This window comes from Rhinopithecus roxellana, chromosome 13 (genome assembly GCF_007565055.1).
Source record: "Rhinopithecus roxellana isolate Shanxi Qingling chromosome 13, ASM756505v1, whole genome shotgun sequence".
In the NCBI taxonomy this organism is placed as follows: Eukaryota; Metazoa; Chordata; class Mammalia; order Primates; family Cercopithecidae; genus Rhinopithecus; species Rhinopithecus roxellana.
Genome location: NC_044561.1, coordinates 47,015,659 through 47,042,070, shown reverse-complemented (window position 1 = coordinate 47,042,070; position 26,412 = coordinate 47,015,659). Strand labels below are relative to the sequence as shown.

The window sequence follows — 26,412 nt, the reverse complement described above, 5'->3', positions numbered from 1 at the left end:
AAGTCTGCTCACAAAGGACAACCCTCATGACTTTTTGTCATTTACCCAAAATTTCCTATTGGAAGGTTTGACTGGTCTGCCTGAAGAGATAAAGATGGAAGTCCAGCAGTAGCTGTGCAAATGGCCACCAGATGTTCCAGAACAGATACAGGTGCTGCTGTCTTCAGAACAGGAAAATGCTAGAAAATGCTACCAAGGCACCCAAAGTCTAGCTGATAGCATATATTCCCCAACTACTTTTAAAAGACCTCTCAAACACTCTCAACATAAAAACCAAACAATCCTATCCAGGAAAGAACCTCCAAAATCTGTTAACTACCTCAAGCACATGGATCTTAGAAGCCAAATCTTGCTTCTTGTGCATTCAAATCTCAGCAGGATAGTACAAAGAAAATACCCCCTTTGGACAATCACTCCCTCATTCGACAACCATTATAGGCCCCAATAGCTGTAAAGCACTGAGTCCCAAAAGGCAACCTGTCTAAAGCTCAACTCACCACCCTCGTCCCAAGTCCCCCTTTCCAACCCCAGCTTAAGACTTTATCCTTCCTTGGACAAATCTATTTCCCTGAATCACAAGAGGAAAGCAGACTGTGTATGAATTGGGGAAGGGGGATCCCGTTTGGCTTTGTGGATCCATTTTTAAGTTCTGCCACTCTTCACAGAAACACAGACAGGGTGGGAGCACATCATGTCAGAATAATGCAGACTCTTTTTTTTTTTTTTTTTTTTTTTTTCAGATAATAGCAATACAAGGTAAGAGGTGCTATGGTGGAGTCATAGAAGCATATGGTGGAAGATGCTGAGACTAGCTGAAAGGGGAGTGGGGAAGCTTTTCCGCACAGTGCCTGGCACAAAGTACATGCTCAATACATGATTAATGAATGAAAAGGCAGTGACATCTCAATATCAACTAGATGTTAAATGGCACTGCCTATATAGAGGAGCAGAGAGGGCTTTTCTATGAGAGCAAAGGCCCAGCTGTGTCAATTCCCAGATGTGTCCAGGGAATGACAACACATGGGTTGTGCCCTGGCAATAGGCTGGAAACATAGTGTGGGGATCTTGGACAGAATTTGGTAGACAGTAGATCTCCAGAAATGCCAAATGCCAAAGGGTAGGAAACAGAGATCTACTCACATCTGTACTTTTCCTTTTTTTTTTTTTTTTTTTTTTTTTTGAGATGGAGTGTTGCTCCCCTGCCCAGGCTAGAGTGCAGCGGCACCATGTCGGCTCACTGCAATCTCTGCCTCCCGGGTTCAAGCGATTCTTCTGCCTCAGCCTCCAGAGTAGCTGGGATTACAGGCACATGCCACCACACCTGGCTAATTTTTTATGTTTTTGGTAGAGAACAGGTTTCACCCTTTTGGCAAGGCTGGTCTCGAACTCCTGATGTCAAGTGATCTGCCTGCCTTGACCTCCAAAAATGCTGGGATTACAGGCGTGAGCCACCGCACCGGCCTCACGTCTGTACTTTCTAATGCAATGTTAGTGATCTTGTGGATGACAGCTGTTACAGAAGCAACATGGATTTGGAAAATATAATGGTAGTTCAGCTGGAAAATTAAAAAGTAGTGATAGGAAGTGGTAATGAAGTAGAAGATGAGTGGACCCGAAAATAAAATTTGAAATCTACTTTGTTTGTTCCTTTAACAAGTAATTAAGAGTACATTACCCTCATCTCAAAACAAAACAACACACAAGCAAACACTCTCACTTCCTCCTGCAAGTTTTTTCTGTTGTCTTCACAGCTTGCCTTCACAGTCAAGTTTCTATAAACTTTCTCCTGCCTGCCTTCCCCTCTTTGATACACATCAGTCTAGCTTTTTGCCCTCACCACGCCAGCCTACACGCAGGACAAGCTCCCTGCATGTAGCACCCATCAGGCACTTTCCAATTCTTATCTTGCTGGACTTTTACTTCCAGCACCACATAGAGCTGATCACTTCAGAGCTCTTTCTTCACCTCTTCTTACCTCCAACTTATCCCTTACATACCTGTGTTCCTGGGCTTTTTTCCCCCTATTTCTGCTCCTTCCACCACTAGCTGTGCACTAATGACTCCCAGATTTCTATCATCTCAGCCATCACTCCTGACTCTGCACGTGTTTATCCAACTGCCTCCTAGACATCCTCACTTATTTGTCCCAGGGACAGCTCAAACTCCACAGGCCCCAGACGGAAATGATCCAGCTGTATCACCTTGGACACATTAGTTAACTCACTCCCTGAATTATAAAATGAGGGCATTACTAATAGACACCTCACCGAGAAGCCTGTTACGGGGATTAAATGAAACAGTACAGAATAGCACGTCAGGAGACTCTGGCACATGGTAAGCGACAAGTGTTAACTATCATCCCGTCTTCCCTCAAACCCACGCCTTCTTCCCCATAAATTCCCTACGTTGACTCATAAACCCACCACCCATGTCATTCATCAAGTCAGGCTCTGGGCATCCTCCTTGACACCCCCTTTATTAACCTCACAGTTACTCTGCCTCAGCCCTTCCACTCCACTTCCTAAACATCTGTCCTTCCTTTTCCATCGCCACCACCTTCAGTCCTCATTTTCCCGGAGGGTTAGGGCCATTCTTTCCCTGTCCCCTCTTACTACTTTGCACCATCCTTCTGAGAGAACACTGCAACCATCACTCCACCTTCCCCTTTCAGGGGCTCCCCTCTGCCTTAAAGGGGCAAAATCCAAACTCTGGAAGAGCAAAGCCTCTTTAGGATCTGGTCTCACTTTCCTCTCTCAGTTCACCTTGCTCCTAAGCTCCAGCTGGTCCTCCTTCGGGGGAGGTGATGGTGGCAGTCCTCATCAGGCTCCGTATGCCTCTCCTCCCTCCAGATGTAGCTCAGGTGCCACTTTCTCTAGGAAGCTTTCCTGGACTTCCTGTCGGAGGCGCATCTTTCTTGTTTCCCAGGGCCTCTGCCCTAACACTAAGCATGCTTTGATAATATCTGCTCCGTTGCCTGTCCTCTCCACTAAACTGTGGTGTTTTCAGGCAAAACAATGATCTTTTATTCCCTGTCCCCAACACCAGGCAGACAGCAGGTACTCAAGGAAAGTGACCAGCACAAACAGTTTTGGCCAAAAATGAAACAACTTGGTTTGAGGAATCAGTGTGAAAGTTAGTGAATCCACTCCTCTCGTGGCACAAGGCTGCACAGGCGTTCCTTAAGGCCTGCGTGGATATCCAGTGCCTGAACGTCTTTCTCGGTGTTTTACCTCGCGCAGAATTAACCTGCACAACTACAGCGGGCACACAGCTGCACAGGCATTGGCTGAAGCTTTTTTTTCTTTTCCCCAGCAGAGCGCACGAGGGCCTGCAAAGGCACGCCCAGAGGGCCGAGGTTAAATCCTGCGCCCTTTGTTCGCGGCAGCGGAGAGCAAGCGGCTCCATGCCCGCCGCCCCCGCCGGGTGCAGGGCCGGTTAGGGCCGAACATTTCGCAGAGACGCACCCGGGAGCACCGCGTCGAGCGGAGCGCGCGTGCGCCAGGGCTTGCTCTAGGTCACCCTCGCAGCCCTAGGATCCCGCGCTCTGCGGCGCCCTCCGCCCGGGCCTGGCCTCGGTGCCAGGCCGTCTCCCCGGCCCGCGGCCGCCGCTGGCGGGAAAGCGCCCGGCGTCCCGGCGTCCCGGCGTCACGCGCCAGCAGCCCGGCACGCGGAGCGGCGCAGGGCGGGACGAGGCGGGGCGGGGGCGGGGTCAGCGCAACGGGGCGGGGCGGACGCCGGGCACAGGAAGCGCCGGGAGGCCTGAGCCGTCCCAGGGTGCCCCGCGCGGCGTGGACTCGGGCCGCTGCCGCCATCCCGCTGGAAAGAGGGAGAGAGAGGCCCGCCCGCTCGCCGGCCGGGCCAGTGTGAGCCATTGCGTGAGGGCGCGGGGGGCCGTGTCAGCGAGACGCAGAGCGCAGCCGCCACCACCAAACGGACATGTTGAAGACCGGCGCTGCCGCCGCCTCCTTTTCCTCATCCTGCGAACGGGACTGAGAGGGGGCCCGCCACCTCTCCGCCTCTGCCTCGGCCGCCCGCCTCGCCGCTTCGGCAGCAGCCTCTTCCTGCCCGGGCCTCGGGCTCCGCCGCTCGTCGCCTCCCCCCAGCCACCAGGCCCGGCTGGTTTCCCCGCCCCGCTCCGCCGCGGCGCGAGGTCTATGTGACCGGCGGGCCCGGAACAGCCGCCGCCGCCGCAGCGCGAACATGGACGCCGTCAACGCCTTCAACCAGGAGGTAAGGGGTGCTCGGGGCAGGGGGGTGCCGGGCCTGCTGCGGGAGCCGGGGCCCGTTTCTCCCGTCGCCTGAGGTTTAACGCTTTGGTCCGGGTGGGGACGCTTCCTGCCCCGGTTCCGGGGCGGCGGGGCCTGCCCGGAGCGGGGCCTGTGGCCCGGGAGAGGTCGCGGCGACCACGGGAACTGACCCCGCACCCCTCCCCCCACTGCCCACCCCCGGACGGCGACCTCGGGCTTCCCCCCTCGCCCCCTTGCGGCCTCCCCTAGCCCAAGTCTGTGCCCGTTCCTCTAACTTATCCCTTTTTTGGGTCCGGGCGCCCTCGCTGTCTGCTCCGCGAGCCCCGTTGTTGGGTTCGCAGTGCCGGGAGCCCGCAAGGGGCTAAGAAAGAAGCGCGGGCGGGCGCGTGGGGTTGGGGGCGGGGGAACGGGAGCATCTGCCGGTCGTGGGGCTGGCGGAGCGGTGGCTTCAGCTCTCCTGTTGCTCAGGCCGCGGCGCGTCGACGACTGGACTCTGATCCCGGGTCTGGGAGGAGTTGGAGAGGGTGTTCATTCCCCCTTCTCCGAGATTCACGCACTTGGGAAATAGGGCTAATAAACGGAGAGGGGGTGGCTCGTTATAATAATTTAAAGTCGTGAACATAACCCTCTTACAGGCTCTATGGCCCCAACGTGACGCCTAAAAAGTTGAATGGGAGAGAAGAGTATTCGCTCCGCCTTAGTCCGCTAGAAGGCTGGCGTTGTCCTCCAGTTCCCTACCCTCGCACCCCCTCCCGAGGTAGTTAATCCTCGGCTCCCTTCTACGAGGACATTTACATGTGAAAACCTCTCCAAACCGGGAACAAAGCTGCCTGCGGCCTTAAAGTTCTCTAGTTGTTTCTCTGATCATTCCAGGTGTTGCTTTTGGAGTGTAGAGTCCATACATCCTATTTGTCAGAATCGATTTGGGAGGAGGAGACTTGGCTATTGATGATTTAAAATGCGGTTACAGAATGGGAACTATTGTCATGGGTTGAGCTGTATTGTCTTCTCTTTCCAAGTACCAAAGATAAAGCAACATTGAAAAATCAAATGTTCGAGATGTGTGGATGTGGCATTAAAAACGTGCTGCATCTCACAGATTTTGTAGGTTTACTTGTAACAATTATGGTGCGATAACTTTCCTTTAGATTTGCGGTGCTATGATATATGGGACTCTCCAATTACACTGCAGTTGAGACAATTTATTGCCATATAAGTTACTCTAAAAATGATTTTCTTCAATTGATGGGTAAATAAAATGCCCTAACTGCAGTATTTGCAACTGGTAATGGACAGTGTCTTGTAAAAGTTCAGTAGTGATGATTTTCAAAACAATAAAAATAATATGTCCTAGTTTTTGATCGCCAGAGAATTTGTGATAATGCTCCTACTATGTCAGGGTTGGAAGTTGATTGTTTTCTGAAGGAAAAATTCACTGGAGTGTTGACTCCAGGCTCCATGAGGGCAGGAAGTTTCTGTTCTTTTCTCTCTCCTCTCCCAATCAAAACAGGTGCCTTGCAAATAATTTTGAATGAGAATTAAAACAAATGGCACAACAATAGTTAAAATATTTCAAGTACATTTTTCTGCCAACAGTGAATGTGTATTTTAAAAATTTATTTCAGAATCGGAAGAATGAATGTTTTTGATGAAAGAAGAGGATTTTTAGTTTATTCTTAAGATCAGAAGTATTCTGATTCAGGCATTATGGAAGTTGACATCAAGCACATTGTTAAGCAAAGTATTTTCTATTAATCCTGAAAAGGCACCATCAGTAATTTTTACTTTGAAAAACCAAAGTTAGGAATGGTATTGATTCCTTGAAAAAGGGAAGTGATATTTGACCTTTTTAGATGTGCAAAATGAGCATTTTCTTATCATTGTTCATTTTCCAGTTCATTTCAGTTCTATTCCTAGTCTTTATGAACTGCAAAGAATGCCAACTCTCTTCTGCTAAATTAAAACTCTTCTAGAGAAATTAATCTGACTTTAAAATTCATCTTACTGTGCCTACTTGATTTGTAGTGCTTCTCAGCTATTTCTCCCCATTCATGAAATGTTCTTGATTCATTCCCCATATAATCTTGAATCTCTCAAATCTGATCTTCACTTAAACTTCTGAGTGCCTGCTCACCTGCACAGCCACGTCCTGAGTACTTTAGGGCTACCAAGCATCTCAGTCACCTAAAAGTCTAATCCAATAGAGGACATAAGACTTAGACAAATAACTTTAATATGATGTGGTAGAACAGCTTCCTTTGGGATCCTTCCATTGCAGTGTGGCATAGCCTTTGGAGATCAGTGAAGGCTTGGGAAGAGGAGCAGGTATCAGTTTTAGGATTTCAGGAGATGCAGAAAGCAGTGATCGAAGGGCAGTAGTGCTGAAAAGTGAGTTATTTTGATTCTGAAGGCTACTGGAAAGTAAGGATGCTAAGGTAGTTTGGGCCTGACAAGTTTCATGTTTGCCTCATGTGTTTGAATTTCATTTTTAGGCTGTAGGTAAACATTGAAGGTTTTAAGCAGTGGGATAATGTAATCAAAACGGTTTTGTTCATAGTGGCATGTATTATAGAAGGCAGAGACTTAGTAGGAAATATAAGTAAAACCTGAACTTGGCAAGTGTATAGTGGGAATGGAGAGTAGAGAAAGGATGTGGGCCAAAAGAATCCATGGACCTTGGCATCTGATAGGTTTATAAGCACCTTTTGTCCCCACATCCTAAGGGCTGAGAGAGTGGTGATAACCCTTAACACAAGTCATCAAAAGCCTACTTAGTAGAGAAGAAAATGTGTTTGATTTTTGAACAGGTTGAGTTTGAGTTAATTGTGGAACAATCGTGGAAATTTTTGACAAGCAGTTGGGCTTATAGGACTTAAACTTGGAAGCAACTAGGAGATAGAGGGAGACATCTAGGAGTTCAGATGGGAAAGGTGGGGGAAAATTGAAAGGGGGAACAAAAGGAATTAATATAAGACCAATGGCATGTCAGGCACCTTATATGTACACATGTCTAATTTAATATGTATTCCCACAACCCTGCATAGAGTCCAATTACAGATGAGGAAACTGATTTTCCAAGAAATTATAATAAATAATAGCTCCCCCAAGGGCATATTGCTAGTTAATGGCAGAACTAGGATTTGAACTCGGATCTCTCCACTGAAGATAATATTTTGTATAGTATGAGGGGACTTGGCCACTGAAATGTTTGAGGGTAACAGGATTTGAAATTTAGGGTTGAATGGTGATGGGAGATAAGGAAATAAGAGGTAGCTAGTGTGAAGTAGTCTTTAGAGATTTGGTTTTGAGGGATTAGAGGGAAACATTGCTTAAGGATGAGGGAAGGGTGGTTAACAATGTACTAGGCACTGGTGACAGGCAGTACATTCGTTTATAATACATATAAGGCTTTAGCTTTAGTTAGTAGTGTTGAATCCCTAGTCTCTTAGATGGGAGTAGAGGCTTTAGCATTTTCAAGGAAGGGGGTGTAGAAAAGCATAGTTTACCAGCAAGAGTGGGAATGGCTAACTTGAAGCAAAATTATGGATAAGAGACATGGGACAAATCAGAAGCACAGGTAAAAGACGTCCATCTCAAAGAAGGAAAGGAAGATAAAGATGAGGTTATTAAAGATACCCATTTAACAGAATATATGGAGAACTTTTATGGCAAGACATGTATTAAGTGTTGTGAAAGATGAAAAGATGAGTGAAAAAGATTCAGTTATCAATTATGGCTAATACTTAGTGGTGTCTGTTGTATAGTTTATACACTTCTGAATTATGAAGAATTTGCTAAAGTTTGTGGAATAGAAAAAAGAGTAAGGTTTTTGTTGTTGTTTTTGTTGGGTTTTTTTTTGTTTTTTTTTGTTTTTGTTGTTTTTTTTTTTTGAGACGGAGACTCGCTCTATCGCCAGGCTAGAGTGCAGTGGCGCAATCTCAGCTCACTGCAACCTCTGCCTCCTGGGTTCAAGTGATTCTCCTACCTCAGCCTTCCGAGTAGCTGGGACTACAGGAGTGTACCACCACGCCCAGCTAATTTTTGTATTTTTAGTAGAGATGGGGTTTCACCATGTTGGCCAGGATGGCCTTGATCTCTTGACCTCCTGATCTGCCCTCCTGGCCTCCCAAAGTGCTGGGATTACACGCGTGAGCCACTGCGCCCAGCCGAATTGTATTTTTTAACCCATTGACTGTATTTTTAGTCTTTAACCCATCTTGCCTACCTCCTGAAGAATTATATCTTGCCCCCCCACTTTTTTTTGCATCATCTGCAGTTTTAAGACATTTAAAGTACAAAAATAGTCCAGGCACAGTGGCATACACCTGTAATTCCAGCACTTTGGGAGGCCAAGGTGGGTGAATCACGAGGTCGGGAGTTAGAGACCAGCCTGGTCCACATGGTGAAACCCTGTCTCTACTAAAAATACGAAAAATTAGGTGGGCCTCGTGGTAGGCGCCTGTAATCCCAGCTACTCAGGAGGCTGAGGTAGGAGAATCGCTTGAACCCTGGAGGCGGAGGTTGCAGTGAACCAAGATTAGGCCACTGCACTCCAGCTCAGGCAACAGTGCGAGAGTCCATCTCAAAAAAAAAGTACAAAAATAGTGCAGAGAAAATAAAACAGTTAAGAATATACAGTTGTTACTATTTTGTGTTTTTAATTTAAAAATAAAATATAAAGTCTTCCTTCTATCCTCACTCCAACCCCAACTCTCCTCCCATTTGCAGGAGAGACAGATAATTTAGTATTAATCTCTGTGGTCCATAAACAATATGTAATATTCTGTATTTGATACTGGAGTGTAGTGGCGCCAGCACAGCTTACTGTAGCTTTGACCTGCTTTTTTTGTTTGCTCAAATATTAATACTATTAAGATTTAGTTAACATTTTGCTGACAGGCTGAAATGAACTTTTCAAACATGTCTCTCTGTACACATGTGTAGGAATTTCTGTGGGACAGCTATTCTCAAACTTTTTGGTTTTAGACCCATTTATTTGTTTTATGAGACGGTGTCTGGCTCTGTGGCCCAGACTAGAGGGCAGTGGCACGAACTCCACCCATTGCAACCTCCACCTCCTGGGCTTAAGCCATCCTCCTGTCTCAGCCTCCCAAGTAGCTGGGACTACAAACCTCTGTCACCATGCCTGGCTGATTTTTCTATTTTTTATGTAGACATGGGGTTTGCTCTGTTGCCCAAGCTGGTCTTGAGCCTCTGAGCTCAAGTGATTAGCCCACCTTAGCCTCCTAAAAGTGCTGGGATTGCAGGCGTGAGCCACCACGCCTGGCTAGATCCTTTTAAATTCTTAAAAGTTAAGGACCACAGAGAGCTTTTGTATCTGTTGGTTATTATATTTATTGATATTTACCATATTAGAAATTTAAACTGAGAAATGCAAGTGTTTATTAATTTACTAAAAATAAACTTATTACAATATGTTAGCATAAATAACATTTTTAATGAGAAAAGTAACGTTTCTAAAACAAATTAGTAAGAGTCACATCATTTTACATTTTTGCACATCTCATTTAAACTTTGGTTTAATAAAACCTGGATCCTCATTCCACTTTTTCATTCAGTCTGTTGCAATAACACACATCGGGTAGCCTCTGGAATATACTGCTACATACTTCTGAGAAAACGAACAAAAAGGTAAGAAATATCTTAGTATTCATATGAAAACAGTTCTGACGAAAGGGACTCAGACCTATCAAAGGTCCTTAGATTACTTTTTGAGAACTGCAGTGCTGAGGCGCTATGCATATAATGCTACTTTGCGGCATAGAAAAAAATGCGAATACTTGTATATTCATGGTTATCTTTAAAGTTGGACATAAATTAAGCTTTATGAATACTTAATGTACGAATTGACATTGGTACACTTAGCCTGTTGGGCTGTCAGTCATGTTCTGAAGGAAGAGTTGAGTTTTGCATCTTAGTGGGGAGCTTGCTACTTCTTATTCTCACTGCAAATTGTTCTGTATGACTATTGTTGATTACGAGGGATGATTGTCTTCTAGAATTTAGTTCACCTGATGGGGATGCCTTATTAAGTATTTTTTTCACCTGTAGTATTAATGTTTGGGGTTTGATCATTTCTGAGACGTTTATGTAAAGATATATAGAGGGGTCAAAGTTCTTTACTGTATGGAAAAGATGTAGAGAACCAGGTCGATTATTGGCAGTAAAGTTGGAGATTTCCCTTGCCAAAGTTGACCGTGTTGTGCTGTTAATCCCAGGAGTTTTTGAATGTTGGAAGTTGGTTATACATAGTTTTTTTTCTCTACTTTCTTTACCCAGGGAATTCTTAGTCTCTGACAAGGGTATTGGTCTGGCTTTATAGTGATTGCAATAAAGTGATTCTTCAGAGCTTTCTGTAGTGGGGTTTATCATTGATGTTCTTGTTGTAAGTATTTCCCTCCCTAGTCTATCATTTTGTCTAGTATTTTGTTTCAGAAAAAATTACATGAACACCTAAGGAATTGATTCAGAGAACAAGTAGAATAATGGAAAGGTTGGTTTCTAAACCTTGTGAAACAGAATTCGGGTTAAAACTGTACCTACTAGAGAGATGACACAATTGGTAGTGTTTTTCTGGTTTTTTTTGTTTGTTTTATTTACCACATAGGAAGCCACTGTAAAAATTGTAGGTTGTTCTGTGTCATGGAGCACAAGCAAATATAATTTACTTCAGAATTCAAAGTAACTTTTCTGTATATATCTGCACACATTCAAATCTCATTTGAAATACACCTTGATAACATAGTAGGGAAAAAAATGTTACGTAAGTAATGAACCTTTACTGTTATTCATAACATTTGTTGAGACAATATGCCAAATCCTTTTTTAGCACACTTCAGAGCAACAGCATACAACTTTCATAAGCTGAAACTACACTGTGTTGTCAGGTATATAGCAGAATAAGCAGCTTACCTATTAACAGTTCAAAATTTTGGTAACATTGGTTATTTCTTAGTATTATGTTTCTGTCAAACCACAGAAAATATAGAGGTGGGTAATAGTTAAATTTGATTTAGAATAGTCCTTACCAGGATCTGTTGAGAGCTTAGGAGAGACATGTCTACATTTCTGTGTTACTATTAAGAGTAATTAATACTGTGCTGCTGTGATTTTGAGAACTACAAGAGATTTTACAAACAATATTATAATTTATTATAGCCTGATCGCCTTCATCCTGTTCAATATTTGCATGGTTTTTTGATTACATTTCATTGCTGAGTAGTTTGAGCTTTTTATTGGTGCTTTTGAAGACGTAGATAAGTATACAGAAACCTGATATTCCAGTACCAGATTAGTAAATTCAGGAAGAAAACCAATGTAACTCAGGAGTGGAGTTAAGAATTAGAAGCCTGGGTTTTTACTAGGGGGTAAAGGAGAATAGCAGGGCTCAGTGAAAGGTGGATGGCCGTCCAAATACCTCTTGAAAGTTATAATTTATGCTTGGATAATTGGTGATTCTTGGTATAAATCCATGTGGGTCAGTGATCCCAGTTGGAAGAGACCAGAGAGCAGTGGTGTAGCTAGCATATTTGACATCCAGAGCAGACTTTTTTTAGACACACCTTTTTTTGTGTAGCAAAATTATTTTCAGAAATAATCATGAAATGAATAATGGAAATGGCCAGAAAGGAAACTTGAACTGTATGTGCGCACGCACACACACACATCACATATAAATCATACCAGACTTTTAAATTGCGTTAATATATGTTTTTTGAAATAGTGGAAAAACTTACCTGCATACTGATATGTCACAACAATGAATACGAATATTATAGGTTTTTTTTGTTTTTGTTTTGTTTTTGAGGTGGAGTATTGCTCGTCACCCAGGCTGGAGTGCAGTGGCACGATCTCGGCACATTGCAACCTCCATTTCCTGGGTTCAAGCAGTTCTCCTGCCTCAGCCCTGCCTAGTAGCTGAAATTACGGGCACACGCTACCAGGCCCAGCCAATTTTTGCATTTTTAGTAGGGACGGCGTTTCACCATGATGGCCACACTGGCCAGTTTCTTTAAAAGTCTTAGGCAGATTTGTCAGTGACTGTTAAAATTGATGTTCACATATTTGTGTTCAGTAGACAGTTACAACCAGATTTATTTATCTGTTTTCACCCACAGTTAAGAGCACTTTTAATTAATTTTAATTACAAAATGTTGTATATACAGCAACACATACACAAATACGAAGTTTTAAACATAATACTGTGTTTGGCAGTGATTTATAAACACACTTCACAATAAATTCTAGAAATCACAATACTATCCACGTATTTTTTTCAGCATTGAGTGTAATGACTTTCTTGTTTTTTAGATGGAGTCTTGCTCTGTCGCCCAGACTGGAGTACAGTGGCACAATCTCAGCTCACTGCAACCTCCTCCTCCTGGGTTCAAGTGGTTTCCCTGCCTCAGCTTCCTGAGTAGCTGGGATTATAGGCACGCGCCACCACACCTGGCTAATTTTTGTATTTTTAGTAGAGACGGGGTTTCACCATGTTGGTCAGGCTGGGTCTTAAACTCCTGACCTCATGATCCACCTGCCTCAGCCTCCCAAAGTGCTGGAATTACAGGTGTGAGCCACCGCACCCGGCCTTGAGTGTAATAACTTTGAAATGCCTCAGTCAAAATTTTACTGAAATGGTTATCATCTAAAAATTCAATGTAAATGTCTATTATATTTGATAACCACTTTTGATATTCACGTACAAGGAAATACAGCTTCCTTGTACTTTGTTCCTTAGTGATGGCATCTCTATGATTCTTGTTCATGGGTCTTCACTTTTAAAGTTTTATTATATTTATCTTTATATTTGTTTGAGGCTGATTCTGGTTGTTTGTAAATATTTATGCCAGAAAAAATACATCTCAGGAAAGAAAAACATGACACAGCTGTAATTTTGAATATACTATTTAAACACAGGAATGTATATAGGTACAATAGGATTGGAGTCATGCTGAGCCTGAGGGGAGCTGAAGCTATCCTGAACGTTTTTGTACTTACTCTCCAAATGAACAGGTATATCAAATCTGCAAAAACTGACTTTGTGACTGGGGAATTTCCTAATAAACTTCCAATTAAGATGGATTGCCTGTTAAAGGGTATGTAATAAAAATGTGCAGATTTGATATTTTTATGTTGTTAGAACTCAGCAGTAACCACAGCAACCCCTTAAGAGTATTGCCAAAATATTTTGGGGGTGATATATTTTATCCCTGGTGTTACTTAGAATTGCCTGTGCTCAGGCTAGGCGTGGTGGCTCACACCTGTAATCCCAGCACTTTGGGAGGCCAAACATTGAGAAACCCTCTCTGTACTAAAAATAAAAAATTAACTGGGTGTGGTAGTTCATGTCTGTAATCCCAGCTACTCAGGAGGCAGGAGGATCACTTGAACCCGGGAGGTGGAGGTTGCAAGGAGGCTCAGATCATGCCATTGCACTCCAGCCTGGGCTGGGCAATAGAGCAAGATTCCATCTTAAAAAAAAAAAAATTTTTCGTGCTTGATGGTGATAAAAGAACAAAATCAAAGTCTTGCTATGTTATTTAGTCTTGATGGTTCACCCACTTACTGCCTGCACCTGGGTGGACTGCTCCCCTTGCCTCACTCTAGGTATGCAGTTCCATTAAAGAGCAATAGTTGACCAATCCACTAGTCTATGAAGTCTCCCTCTGCAATATGCCCAATATATCTTAATGCATTCTGTCATGAGTGTTCCTCTATGTTTCTTCCTTTTGACTTTCAGTTAAAGAAGAATTATAATTCCCTGCTTAAAGGAAACCTTTAGTACCAAAAATTACTGTGATATCCCTTTTAAACCCTTTAAGAAATATATAACAGTCTTTAAACTTTAATGGCCATATGTGACTTAGTTTACCTTAATTAAGAGATGCTGAATGATAAATCACTTTAGATAGGGCAGCCAAGTTTGGGGATCAGTTGAAATAAGTCCAGATAGGGATATATTTTATAAAGCAAACCCGTAGAGATGGAAAGTAGATTATTGGCTGGCAGAGAGCAAAAGGAGCAATGGAGAGTGACTGGTAATGGGGATGGGATTTGTTTTGGTGGTGATGAAAATACTCTATCAAGTATTGATGGGTGCACAACTCTTGAATGTACCAAAAACCACTGAACTGTACATTTTAAATGGATGGGTTTTATGGTATATGATTTATATTGCAAAGCTGTTGTAAAATACACAAAAAATGTCGGGTTGTATCATAACCATTTTGTTGTTTACTTGCCTTATCTAATTTTCTATCAAGATGAAAATAATATCCAGTAGCCTCTGCATGGCTCTGTAAATTATTTTGTTGATCCCGAATCCTAAGTTTGTTCAAAGGATAGGTTTAGTTTTGACATACTATTTTAAGGAGTGATCCAGTAGGAACAGTTCAAGGGAAGGACAAAAAGAATCCTGCATTTGCCCATTAAATAACCAGGTGCTGGCTAATGAGTTAGGTGTTGTTTACATGTCTTTGCATTCTTTCCATTTTAAAGGTAAGGAAACTAGAGAAGTCTGGTGAATAGTCTGAGGTCACACAGTGTCAAAGTAACAGTTCTGAGATTTGACTCAGTTCTTTTCAGAGCCCATCTGAGTCTAGTCCACAGCCCCACATGGCTGCTGTGAAGTTTTTGAGCAGTGAATCCTTATCTAATGGACTATTTATATGGGAAGAAGACTCAGTGAACAGCTTTTGTACATCTGAAGCATGGTAGCAAGTGATAACTATCAAAATAATGTATACTTTTGAAAAGACTTGTCACAGTTAAGAATAACAAGGTTTGGTTAAATTTTTGAGCCACCCACAGTAATGCAGTAAATGTAATCAATGTTTAAAACTGAAGGTGTCTATTCTTTTAACCAGTTTATACTCAATTAAAAATTTTAACTCATTAAGGATTTTATAAATGCTAAGATTAAAATTGTTTTCCAATTAAATGATTTTATATCCTGGAATCAATTTTTATTTCTTGTATTGATGACTAGGAAGAAGTATTTAATTCACAAAAATGTTTAGTAGCTAACTGTGAAGGGAGGGAGACCAGAAGTTCATTAGTGAGACACAATAAATGTGATGTTGAAATATGGCACCTGTGCTGCTAAAATAGAGCAACGGCATGGATAAAAAACATTTGGCATTTCCTAAAATCACCTCCTGACCTGTCTTTCAAGGTAGTGAAAAGGAAGAAGTTGTGGATTGATTTGGGAAGTACATTTGGAAAATGACCTAATGTGATAAGCTGGAACCAGTAGGGTTAAAAGCCTTGGTGAGGTATATAGCCTTGATTCAAAAAGTGGAAAGTCTGAGTGAAGGGTAAACCCTGGGAAATTGTAAGGGAGGCAGTGTAAAATTAAGAATACATGGCCGGGCGCGGTGGCTCACGCCTGTAATCCCAGCACTTTGAGGGCCGAGAAGGGCGGATCACCTGAGGTCAGGAGTTTGAGACCAACCTGACCAACATGGAGAAACCCTGTCTCTACTAAAAATCCAAAATTAGCCGGGCATGGTGTCACATGCTTATAATCCCAGCTACTTGGGAGGCTGAAGCGGGAGAATCGCTTAGACCCATGAAGAGGAGGCTGTGGTGAGCCGAGATCGCGCCATTGCATTCCAGCCTGGACAACAAGAGCGAAACTCTCTTAAAAAAAAAGAAAAAAGAATACATTAGGGCATACTTCATAGAGTAAGTCTTCAGAAACTAACTATTAATACATAGAAAATTAGTTCTGCCGGGAGTAAATGATAATAGAATAAAGGTTCGATGATACAATTGAATAGTGAAAAATAATGCAGATGAAGTTTAAACCGTTGTCTATTATATTCTGTTTTCTTTTCTTTTCCTTTTTTTTTTTGAGACAGAGTTTTGTTCTTGTTACCCAGGCTGGAGTGCAATGGCGCAATCTTGGCTCACCGCAGTCGCCACCTCCCGGGTTCAAGTGATTCTCCTGGCTTAGCCTCCTGAGTAGCTGGCATTACAAGCATGTGCCACCATGCCTGGCTAGTTTTGTATGTTTAGTAAAGATGGGGTTTCTCCATGTTGGTCAGGCTGGTCTCAAACTCCCGACCTCAGGTGATCCGCCCACCTCGGCCTCCCAAAGTGCTGAGATTACAGGTGTGAGCCACTGTTCCTGGCCTATATTCTATTTTCTTAATGTTCTTAGTACACATAGAAATATAAGTAGTTAACCTATAAATGATGTTATGTTTATTATTAAATGTAATTTAGCAGTTCCATGTGTTTATTTGGTAAAACATTTCTTTAAATTCTGGAATAGAAGAAAAGTCAACAAGATTGTGGGAGAATATGGTATAGTAAAATTTAGGAAGAAGTAAGTATGAACATTTTTTTAACCCTTTGAATTTGAATATTATGTGGTTTTGTTGCTTATGAAAGTACCTGATTTGGAATCTCTTGAAATCTGAAGAGTAAATTTTGTGCAGAAGTAGATGGAACTGTTTTGTAATGTTTACATTCTTTTTTTTTTTTTTTTCTTTTTGAGACAGTCTCGCTCTGTCGCCCAGCCTGGAGTGCAGTGGCCAGATCTCAGCTCACTGCAAGCTCCGCCTCCCGGGTTTACACCATTCTCCTGCCTCAGCCTCCCGAGTAGCTGGGACTACAGGCGCCTGCCACCTCGCCCGGCTAATTTTTTGTGTTTTTTTTGTAGAGACGGGGTTTTACCAGGTTAGCCAGGATGGTCTCGATCTCCTGACCTCGTGATCCGTCCGTCTCGGCCTCCCAAAGTGCTGGGATTGCAGGCTTGAGCCACCGCGCCCGGCCGTAATGTTTACATTCAAACAAGACTCTGCTCAGTTGGAGCAGGAAAATGGTATCGCATCTTTCCCCTATTTGTTTTAAAAAGCTTTTCGGGGCAGGATGAGGTGGCTCACGCCTGTAATCTCAGCACTTTAGGAGGCTGAGACTGGCAGATTCCTTGAGGCCAGGAGTTTGAAACCATCCTGGCTAACATGGCAAAACCCCATCTGTACCTAAAAAAAAAAAAAAAACTTTGTAAATTTTCTCTACCTTAGGAATATTTCATATTGACAATGCCAAATTTATCTTGTTTTCGTACCTTCCTCTAAGCAAGTGGAAAAGTGGTTAAATGTTTAGGTTTCAAAAGGTTTGAGTCTGTGACAAGCAAATGGAATTTATATGGGAGTAAGCTATATATCAGTAATTAAAGGGACACTTTCTTTAATGAAGATGTTTTAAATATATATATATAGGCCAGGCGCAGTGGCTCACGCCTGTAATCGCAGCACTTTGGGAGGCTGAGGTGGGCGGAGCACCTGAGGTCAGGCATTCGAGACCAGCCTGACTAACATGGAGAAACCCCATCTCTACTAAAAATACAAAAAAGCCGGGCGTGGTGGCACATGCCTGTAATCCAGCTACTCGGGAGGCTGAGGCAGGAGAATCACTTGAATCTGGGAGGCATAAGTTGCCGTGAGCCGAGATCGCACCATTGCACTCCAGCCTGGGCAATGAGAGTGAAACTGTCTCAAAAATGTGTGTGTGTGTGTGTGTGTGTGTGTGTGTGTGTGTGTGTGTATGTATGTAGCAGCAATTTCCCAGATTTTTTTTTTTTTTTGACACAGTGTATGTTGTTCATTTTCTCCACAGGGCTTCAGTTATTGTAAGGGTATGTGTTGGGAGGGGTGTTTTTTAATTTAATTTTTTAATTTAAAAATGTAGTAATTTTGAAAGGCTTTATTAAAGATTTGCAAGTTACTGATTTAAACAGTAGTAACTCAACTTCAAAGACAAGATTTACTCTGTGGACAAGTTATGTGATAATGGTGATTCTATATAACCATGTTCCTTTATCATTTAGTTATATTTATAATCAAAAGTTGAACAAAGATGTATCTCAAACGGATACAAATTAATTTTTAAATCCATGAATTTAATTTTTTTCATTTAAAAACTAATGCAAGTTAGATAAATTTAAATTAGAAAATAAAATAATCCCTTCAAACACCGTTAACATTTTAGTCCTTTGTCTTTTTTTCTCCGCCACTTGCGTTTGGAAATTTTTGTATAGTTACCAGATCTTTTTAATAGCATGAAGTTCTCTATTATTTTCTCAATAGTCATTGTGGAAAATTTGAGAATATCTAATAATTGCCTTACATAAATTTCTAGAAGTAGAATTACTGGTTTGAAAGGTATGGACATTTTTTAGTCCTTGTTTTATAGTTTTAAATTTCTCTTCGGAATTAAAACTCGTCCATTAGGTCTCACCAGCCCAGTACTCTTTTTGCTTTATGCTAATCCACATGCATGTCCATTAGATAATTGAAGAATTTTATCTCCTTGTGTTAATTTGTACTTTGATTATTGATTGGTATGGTTGAACACTTTTTCCTGTGTTTGTTAATTAGATATTGGGATTTTCTTTGTTAAATGAGTTGCTTCTGTACATTTTTCAGTTTCATTGTATCTCTTACAGTGTGTATGTACTGTTGATTAACTCATACACATTAACTTATACACAGTATTCTGCTGTCAGGTAGAGTGACATAGTAGTACTTGTTTAACATGTGATTGGATTTCTTTCCTCGCCTCGTTATATTACCTGGTATTAAAAAAGTATTAACCCAGACACACATTTAGTACATTATATATTAAAGGCATAAGATGAAATACCAGGGAAGAAAAGGACTGTACATGATCCCTTACCTAGTTGTTCTAGCAGTAGTGTTTTATGGAGTTGTCTTCAGGTTTAAATTAGATGGATAAAGCATCTTTATAGGATAGATGATTTTAAAACTTTTTAAAAATTATCTTTTGTTAAGAAATTTAACATGTACTTTGTTATACAGTGTTTATATGTTGCTAATAAACATAAAAGTGTGGATTTGACTGTTTGGTTTAAGACTGTCTTTGATTTATTAAGTTGAGAATGAAAGAGGAGGAAAGACTGTAGAATTAAATGCTTTGATACTTGCATCTAACAGGAAGGAGATTTGAATACTAGCCTGTCATTGTGAGTATATATATATTTATTTTAGGAAACGTTTCCAGTTTTTCTTTAAATTCAACTTTACATAGTAATAGGAGCTTAAGGGAAAATTGCTTTGTCATCTTGGAGGTCATACTACCAAAGGAAGGAGTACTGGAAATAATCAGTGTAATCCGTTACAAGGTAATTTTAGGAAAATACATTTTTTAAAGTTTAGGTTTCGAAAAGAAAGGGATAAATACCCCATTGAGAAAGATTCAGAAAGAAATATTGCTTGAGAGATTTAAGTTTAAAAAAAAAGATTTAGGTTGGTATATAGTCTTCTAATTCTTACTGCCGTGACAACTTTATTTCAAAAAGTAGGGAAAAGCATACTTTGGAAATTGTAGACTCTGTGCCAGTTTACTTTTGTCTGCCAGTTTTTATTAATTTTTAGAAATTGCTAGTCACTAAGAGCCAGAACAGATTGACTAACAATTTATAACAGACTAAACATTTTTCATTTGTAAAGTATGTTATGTCTAGTGAAAACTATATACCGAATATTTCAGAAAGGTATTGGATATGATTGCATTATGAATGAATTAGAAAAATATGGGCAGGATGACAGTATTGCTAAGTGGATTGTAGCTGACTGGTTATAAATACCCAAGGAATATCAGTTAAGGTCATCTTTCAAATAGGTCCTATTTTAATTTTTAGAAAACATTGACTTGGAGGAAAGCATACAAAATGAATTCATGAAATTTACAATCTGATTGGAATAGCTGGAGCTACATCAGGTAGCAGAAAATGACTTCTGGACTTCCTAAAGAGGTTGAACGGTCTGTTAGAAACCAACACAAAGTCAACGTGAAGATCTAGTTTTGATGGGAATCCTGGTGAAAGCAGCCTGAGGATTTCAGTTGATTACAAATTGGAGTTAATGATTTAAGCCCTATTTTTTTTTAGGTAATAAATAATGCCCCCTTCTCCAAAGATGTTCATAATCTAATTCCTAAAACCTGTAAGTATGTTACCTTACAAGGCAAAAGAGACCGGGGATGTGAATAAGGTTAAGGATGTTGATGGGTTAATTATCCTGGATTATTTGGGTGGGCCCAATGTAATCATAAGTGTCCTTATACTAGAGAGGTAGGAGTCAAAGAAGGAAGTAAAACAACAGAAGAGATAGAAGGAGAAGACGCTATACCGCTGGCTCTGAAGATGGAAGAAGAGGCCATGAGCCAAAAGAATGTAGGCACCCTGTAGAAGTTAGAATAGGCAAGAAATAGATTCTTCCCTAGAGCCTCTACAAGGAATGTCGCCTTGCTGATGCTGGTGAGATTCTGACCTCAAAAGTGTAATTTGTGTTGCTCTAAGCCAGTAAATTTGTGGTAATTTCTTACTGCAGAAATAGGAAACTAATAAAAAAGCCAATTCACAATGCAGGACTACATCCGGACCCTGTCCATTTGAGGATACCATACTTAAAGGGAATTAACCAGGATCATTTAGAAACCTTATCATTTGGCTAATAGAGAAGAAATACTAGTTATCTTCACATTGTTTTGCTCCATTTACTGAGCACTTATGTGTTAGTTACTGGGCTAAGAGATTTATGTACATTATCCTGTTTAATCCTAACAATGTGGTGAGGTGAGCCAGTTAATCCCTGTTTTTCAGATTTTAAAAAGTCTTGAAGTTTAGAACGGTTGACTAAACTTCTTAAGGTTTATGCCATTGGTAAATAGCAGAGTACCCATGTTACTTTGATTCATCCCTAAACATTGTGAATTCTGCAGGTATCACAGGCCAGATAGCCTCGTTCTTCTTTATCTTCACTTGAAACTCTTTACTGGTATTAGGGATCAGGATGAATTATTCTTCATAATTTTTAGAGGATTTTGTATCTCAGGCTTCTATATGTCATGCATCCGGGCAGTGGCATGTTTAGACATTTTCATGGTCATTCTGCTAGTGACAGAGCAAAGAGCCAAACTCGTATCTACTGCTGACAAGTAGCATGTTTTTCCACTATGCTTATCCCTTCTAAAGAAGTCTTGTATTTGGAGGGGCTGTTGTTATTTTTATGCAGGAGGATTTCATGGTTTTCTCTGGCTGCTCTGACACTTTTTATTCGTTCACAGATAACATTAATTGTGAATACAGGCTATAATGTTGGGGGAGCTCTGCACCTAGTGATGTTTATTGAATACTTGTCCTCTGCCGGGTGACATAGTCCAAGTCATTCATTTCATATACAGAAACTCATTTCGTTCTAACTGAAACTGATACCTATCAAGCAGACATCGGTATATCCTTTTTACAAATGAGGACGTTATGGCTCAGATAAATTAATTTGCCCAGAATCATCTGCATGGCCAGACCCAGATTCAAAACCAAATCTTTCTCACTCTCTATAGAATACCACAATTTCTGGTTTTTCTCAGTAGTAGATTTCATTGGAATTATATTAAATCTTGTGGCTTTCAGACTTGGTATATAAAGCTGATAGCTTTTTTTCCTGAGGTTTGTTGACTGAAATTGGATGTTGGTCATAAGTAACTGAATTATCTTTGAATCTCTTGTCTACTCTGTGTATAATACTTACGTGTATCTAAACTTGATTGAAAAACATGAAGTTTTTTTCCCACATGGCAGTGCTGCTTTTCCCCACCCTCCCCCCGTTTGTCCATAAGAAATTTATTAATGGTTTGAAGGAACCTATACATTTTTGAAAGGTGACTAGCAGTTAGTTTGGGCCTTATTCTCCTCATTTCTAAAAACAAAATACTTTTTCCCTGGGCTGTTGTCCTTCATATTTTTTGACCACAATACACACAGTAGGAATTACATAATTCATTCATGGATCTCAACCCACAGTTTGAAAAACACTGCTCTGGATTAACTCCAGGATTCTGTCTTTTTCTCAAAAAAATTACGAGTAGTGGTAATACTCATTAATGTCTGTTTTGTATTTACTCTGTGCTAGATGTTGCTCTAAGTGCTTTTGTATGTATTGTTTGTGTTTAATTCTTAGACTTCATTAATTGAGTAGGAAGTACTATTATCCCCATTTTACAGATGGTGAAATAAATTCTCATAGGTAGCAAGTGGTAGAGCCAAGATTTCTCAGGCAGTTGATTATTGAGCCCATGCATTTAACCATTATTCTAACAAATTATTGTGGAAAATCAGTGATTTTCTGATTGATTGGAAAATCAGTCAAAATCTTAGATCATCACAAGATTATATGCTTCTCTTGAGAGATTCCTCAAACAATATTGGTGACCATGACAATTAACTCTTATTTAAGATTAATAAATTGCAAGTTTGCTTTAGACACAAGTAAGGACTCAGTAATAAATCATTTACAACTAACAAGTTCATTCTGTTTTAGAATCAGAAAAATATACCATGTGTAAATGTAAAATAAAACAGATATAACAATGAGCAATATAATTGATTTTAATTAAGGGAAACAAAAGTCAGGGATCGGTGTATGTGAGGGGGGTAGGAGTTAGAGACCAAGACATTTATTAAGCACTGGTTATTTTAGGTGCTTTCATTTCATTTCATGCTATTAACAGTTTTATAAGAAGGCCATCAGTGTTTATTTTAAAAATGGGAGAATCAGGCCGGGCACAGTGGCTCAAACGCCTGTAATCCCAGCACTTTGGGAGGCTGAGGTGGGTAGATCACCTGAGGTCAGGAGTTTGAGACCAGCCTGGCCAACATGGTGAAAACCCCATCTCTACTAAAAATACAAAAATTAGCCAGGCATGGTGGCAGGCGCCTGTAATCCCAGCTTGGGAGACTAAGGCAGGTGAGTCGCTTGAACCCGGGAGGTGGAGGTTGCAGTGAGCCAATATCTCACCATTGCACTCCAGCCTGGGAGACAATAGTGAGACTTCATCTCAAAAAAAAAAAAAAGAATCAGGACATGCCTGTAATGCCAGCGCTTTGGGAGGCCGAGGTGGGCAGATCACACAAGGCCAGGAGTTAAAGACCAGCCTGGGCAACAAGGTGAAACCACATCTCTACTAAAAAGGCAAAAATTAGCTGGGTGTGGTGATGCACATCTGTAATCCCAGCTACAGCTACTCAGGAGGCTGAGGCAGGAGAATCGCTTGAACCCGGGAGGCAAAGGTTGCAGTGAGCCAAGATCCCGCCACTGCACTCCAGTGTGGGAGACAGACTTTCAAAAAAAAAAAAAAAAAAAAAAAGCAACAAACAAATGGGAGAATTAAACTCAGCAGAACTGGCAACAGTAGAGGGCCCATGTCTTACCTGGAAATATTTGCATGAGTCAATATTCAGAAATAGGAATTTCTGAATGTATAACATGCTGTCTATTTAAAGCTGTCCCTCATGCCCTAAGATAAAATTGAGCTCTAAAACATAAAAACAGTGTATTGATCTTTTAGTCTTGAGAAATTGAAATTTGATCATCTAAATAAATTATGCTGACACTTTCCTCGTAAGTCACCACATTCAATATTGTAGGGTCTTTTAAAGCATCAAAAAATTGACACTATTTTAGTAATTTATATCGCCTCTAACTTGTTGCTTGGGTGGGCACGTCACTTTATACCTCTGTGCCACTTAAATTTTTTAATTAAAAAGTTCTTGGGTTCAACTCCTCATAACAATTATATGTTAGTATATTACTTTCTAGTTTGGGTCTACATTGCAATTTTTTCCCACTTAATGTAACTGTACAGTCCTTTTTATCTTTACTATCTGTACACTATTTTTCTGGGCTAATATATTTGAAATAATTTTGTTATTGTTAGTTACTAGTTAAAAGAATTAGAATTTTGGGAAATGGTTGATTACAGATTGAATTACGCCACTTAATTAACTTTATATCTGAGCAGACTGTTGAGCCTCAGTGCTGTCATCTGTAAAATGGAATTAAAACGTCTGCCTCGCCGGGCGCGGTGGCTCAAGCCTGTAATCCCAGCACTTTGGGAGGCCGAGACGGGCGGATCACGAGGTCAGGAGATCGAGACCATCCTGGCTAACACGGTGAAACCCCGTCTCTACTAAAAATACAAAAAACTAGCCGGGCGTGGTGGCGGGCGCCTGTAGTCCCAGCTACTCGGGAGGCTGAGGCAGGAGAATGGCGGGAACCCGGGAGATGGAGCTTGCAGTGAGCCGAGATTGCGCCACTGCACTCCAGCCTGGGCAACAGAGCCAGACTCCGTCTCAAAAAAAAAAAAAAAAAAAAAACGTCTGCCTCACCATAAAGGCTGTTACTATTTCTGTCCAAATGGACAGTGTCAGTGTACATGCCTACCAGGAAAGTATATCAATTTATATCCTTTATGTCAAAGTACATCAGCATAATTTCTGGATTTCTGTATCTGTCGAGTGAAGGCATTGCTGTAGGTATCAGGGAGCTTTTTTGTCTTGCAAAAGGTGGAGACTGATGAATTTGCGCATTAAATAAGTCAATAAAATATTAACAGCATTCATTGAGTGTTAAAAGGTGATTTTGCACACCTCCAAGTTTGAAAAATCTGTATTCGCCTGTAGTGTTTCTCTTTATAAATTATGTCAAATGCAAATGCACAGCTTGAAATTTTAAGAAAAATGTTGGTAAAGGAGAATAGAAGTAGTCTGAAAAGAAACTTCTCTGGTGGGGTGGCACATGCCTATAGTTCCAGCTGCTGGGGAGGCTGAGATGGGAGGATCACTTGAACTCCCGAGAAGTAAGTAGGGGTGCTCACTTATAAAAAAGCCTTGAAACATGGTCCTGTCTCCTTCTCAGCTTGCCATTTACTAAGCTCTCAGATATTTGTTGAATTAATGAAAAATGAACCAAAAATGCATTTGTTTCCTTGCCTGCCACTCATTCCTTAACCAGTTGGAATTTGGAATCACTTTCAAAAACTGATGTCACTTGCATTCACCTAATTGCCAAACTAAATGAACAAGATTTGCTTTGCATCCTGATGAACCTCTTGTAGCATTTGGCTATGCCAGATGTCTTTAATTTCTGGGATTCTACTTTGTCCTGGTGTTCATTTTTGCAGGTTTTTTTCTCTGCTGCATTGAAATTTTTGGTATATATGTTGTTGTTCTGTTTTGTGATTTTTTTGTTTGTTTTTTGTTTTTGTTTTTGGAGAGTCTTGCTCTGTATCCTAGGCTGGAGTGCAGTGGCACCATCTTGGCTCACTGCAACCTTCGCCACCTAAGTTCAAGAGATTCTCGTGCCTCAGCGTCCTGAGTAGCTGGGACTACAGGCACGTGCCGCCACACCCAATTAATTTTTGTATTTTTAGTAGAGATGGGGTTTCACCATGTTGGCCAGGCCGGTCTCAAACTCCTGACCTCAGGTGATCCGCCAGCCTCGGCCTCCCAAAGTGCTGGCATTACAGTTGTGAACCACCACACCAGCCTGGTATGTATGTTCTTGGGTCCCTTCTTACTCCAGGCTCCTTCTAACCCGTCCTCATAGTTCTATAACCTTTCAGTTTCTAGCCTGGATCTCTTATACATTCAAGATCCATATTCCTTTCTCTGCCTGGTATTTAGTAGGCATCCCAAATTAAATTCAGTATGTTTCATTGTTATCCCTGAATCCAAACGGTATACAGGCAGGCACAAAGGCCCTCCTGGATTTTTCCCCCCCCTATATTCCCTATCATAGTTGATGGTCTCTGCACAAATTTAGTCTGTATGCAGCATTGTATCGGGTATGGGTATGTTTTGAGGGAGTGTGAACTTTAGAATCAGAAAATTTTAGTTCAGATCGTGGCCTAGGCATCATCTAAAACAGATGTAACCCTTTTTGAGTATTATCTCAAAACAGATGTAACAGATCTGCCTTAGTTAACATGATTAAGTAAAAAGTACAACATGTCATATCACTTAAACTCATTGCTGCCTGATAACCACTCAAATGTTGATTTCCTCTTCTCTTTCCAAATAATATTTTCTTTATGGAATGTAATAATACTCTGCAACTGTCTCAAGATTATGGTACCTGATGGTTCTCTTGCTGGTCTTTTGCCTGAATGATGGTTATACTGTTATGTGGTATAGTCTTTAATTTTTTAAATACATTATGATGCTTTAAGTAGAGACTATGGAGCGTTTTCTTAGAAGCTACACTAGTCTGTCTTGTGTGTTCATTTAGCTGTTAATTTAGTGAGTCGCTTACTGCTGAAATGATTAAGAAGTGCT

General features: G+C 41.1%; 1 protein-coding gene across 4 annotated transcripts in view; it reads left to right on the top strand.

Moving 5' to 3' along the window:
• The first annotated feature begins 3,737 nt into the window (after positions 1 to 3,737).
• The window catches only part of SCAF4 (SR-related CTD associated factor 4), a 62,680-nt gene continuing 40,005 nt past the window's right edge, over positions 3,738 to 26,412 (top strand). For 2 of the 4 annotated variants that reach the window (XM_010366196.2, XM_030915729.1), the window contains exon 1: positions 3,926 to 4,230. In XM_010366196.2, coding sequence (XP_010364498.2) covers positions 4,201 to 4,230 — 30 coding nt within the window. In that variant the 5' untranslated portion in view covers positions 3,926 to 4,200. Of the gene's footprint in view, positions 4,231 to 26,412 lie in introns of all 4 variants that reach the window. The other 2 variants (XM_010366178.2, XM_010366187.2) reach the window with 2 other exon arrangements.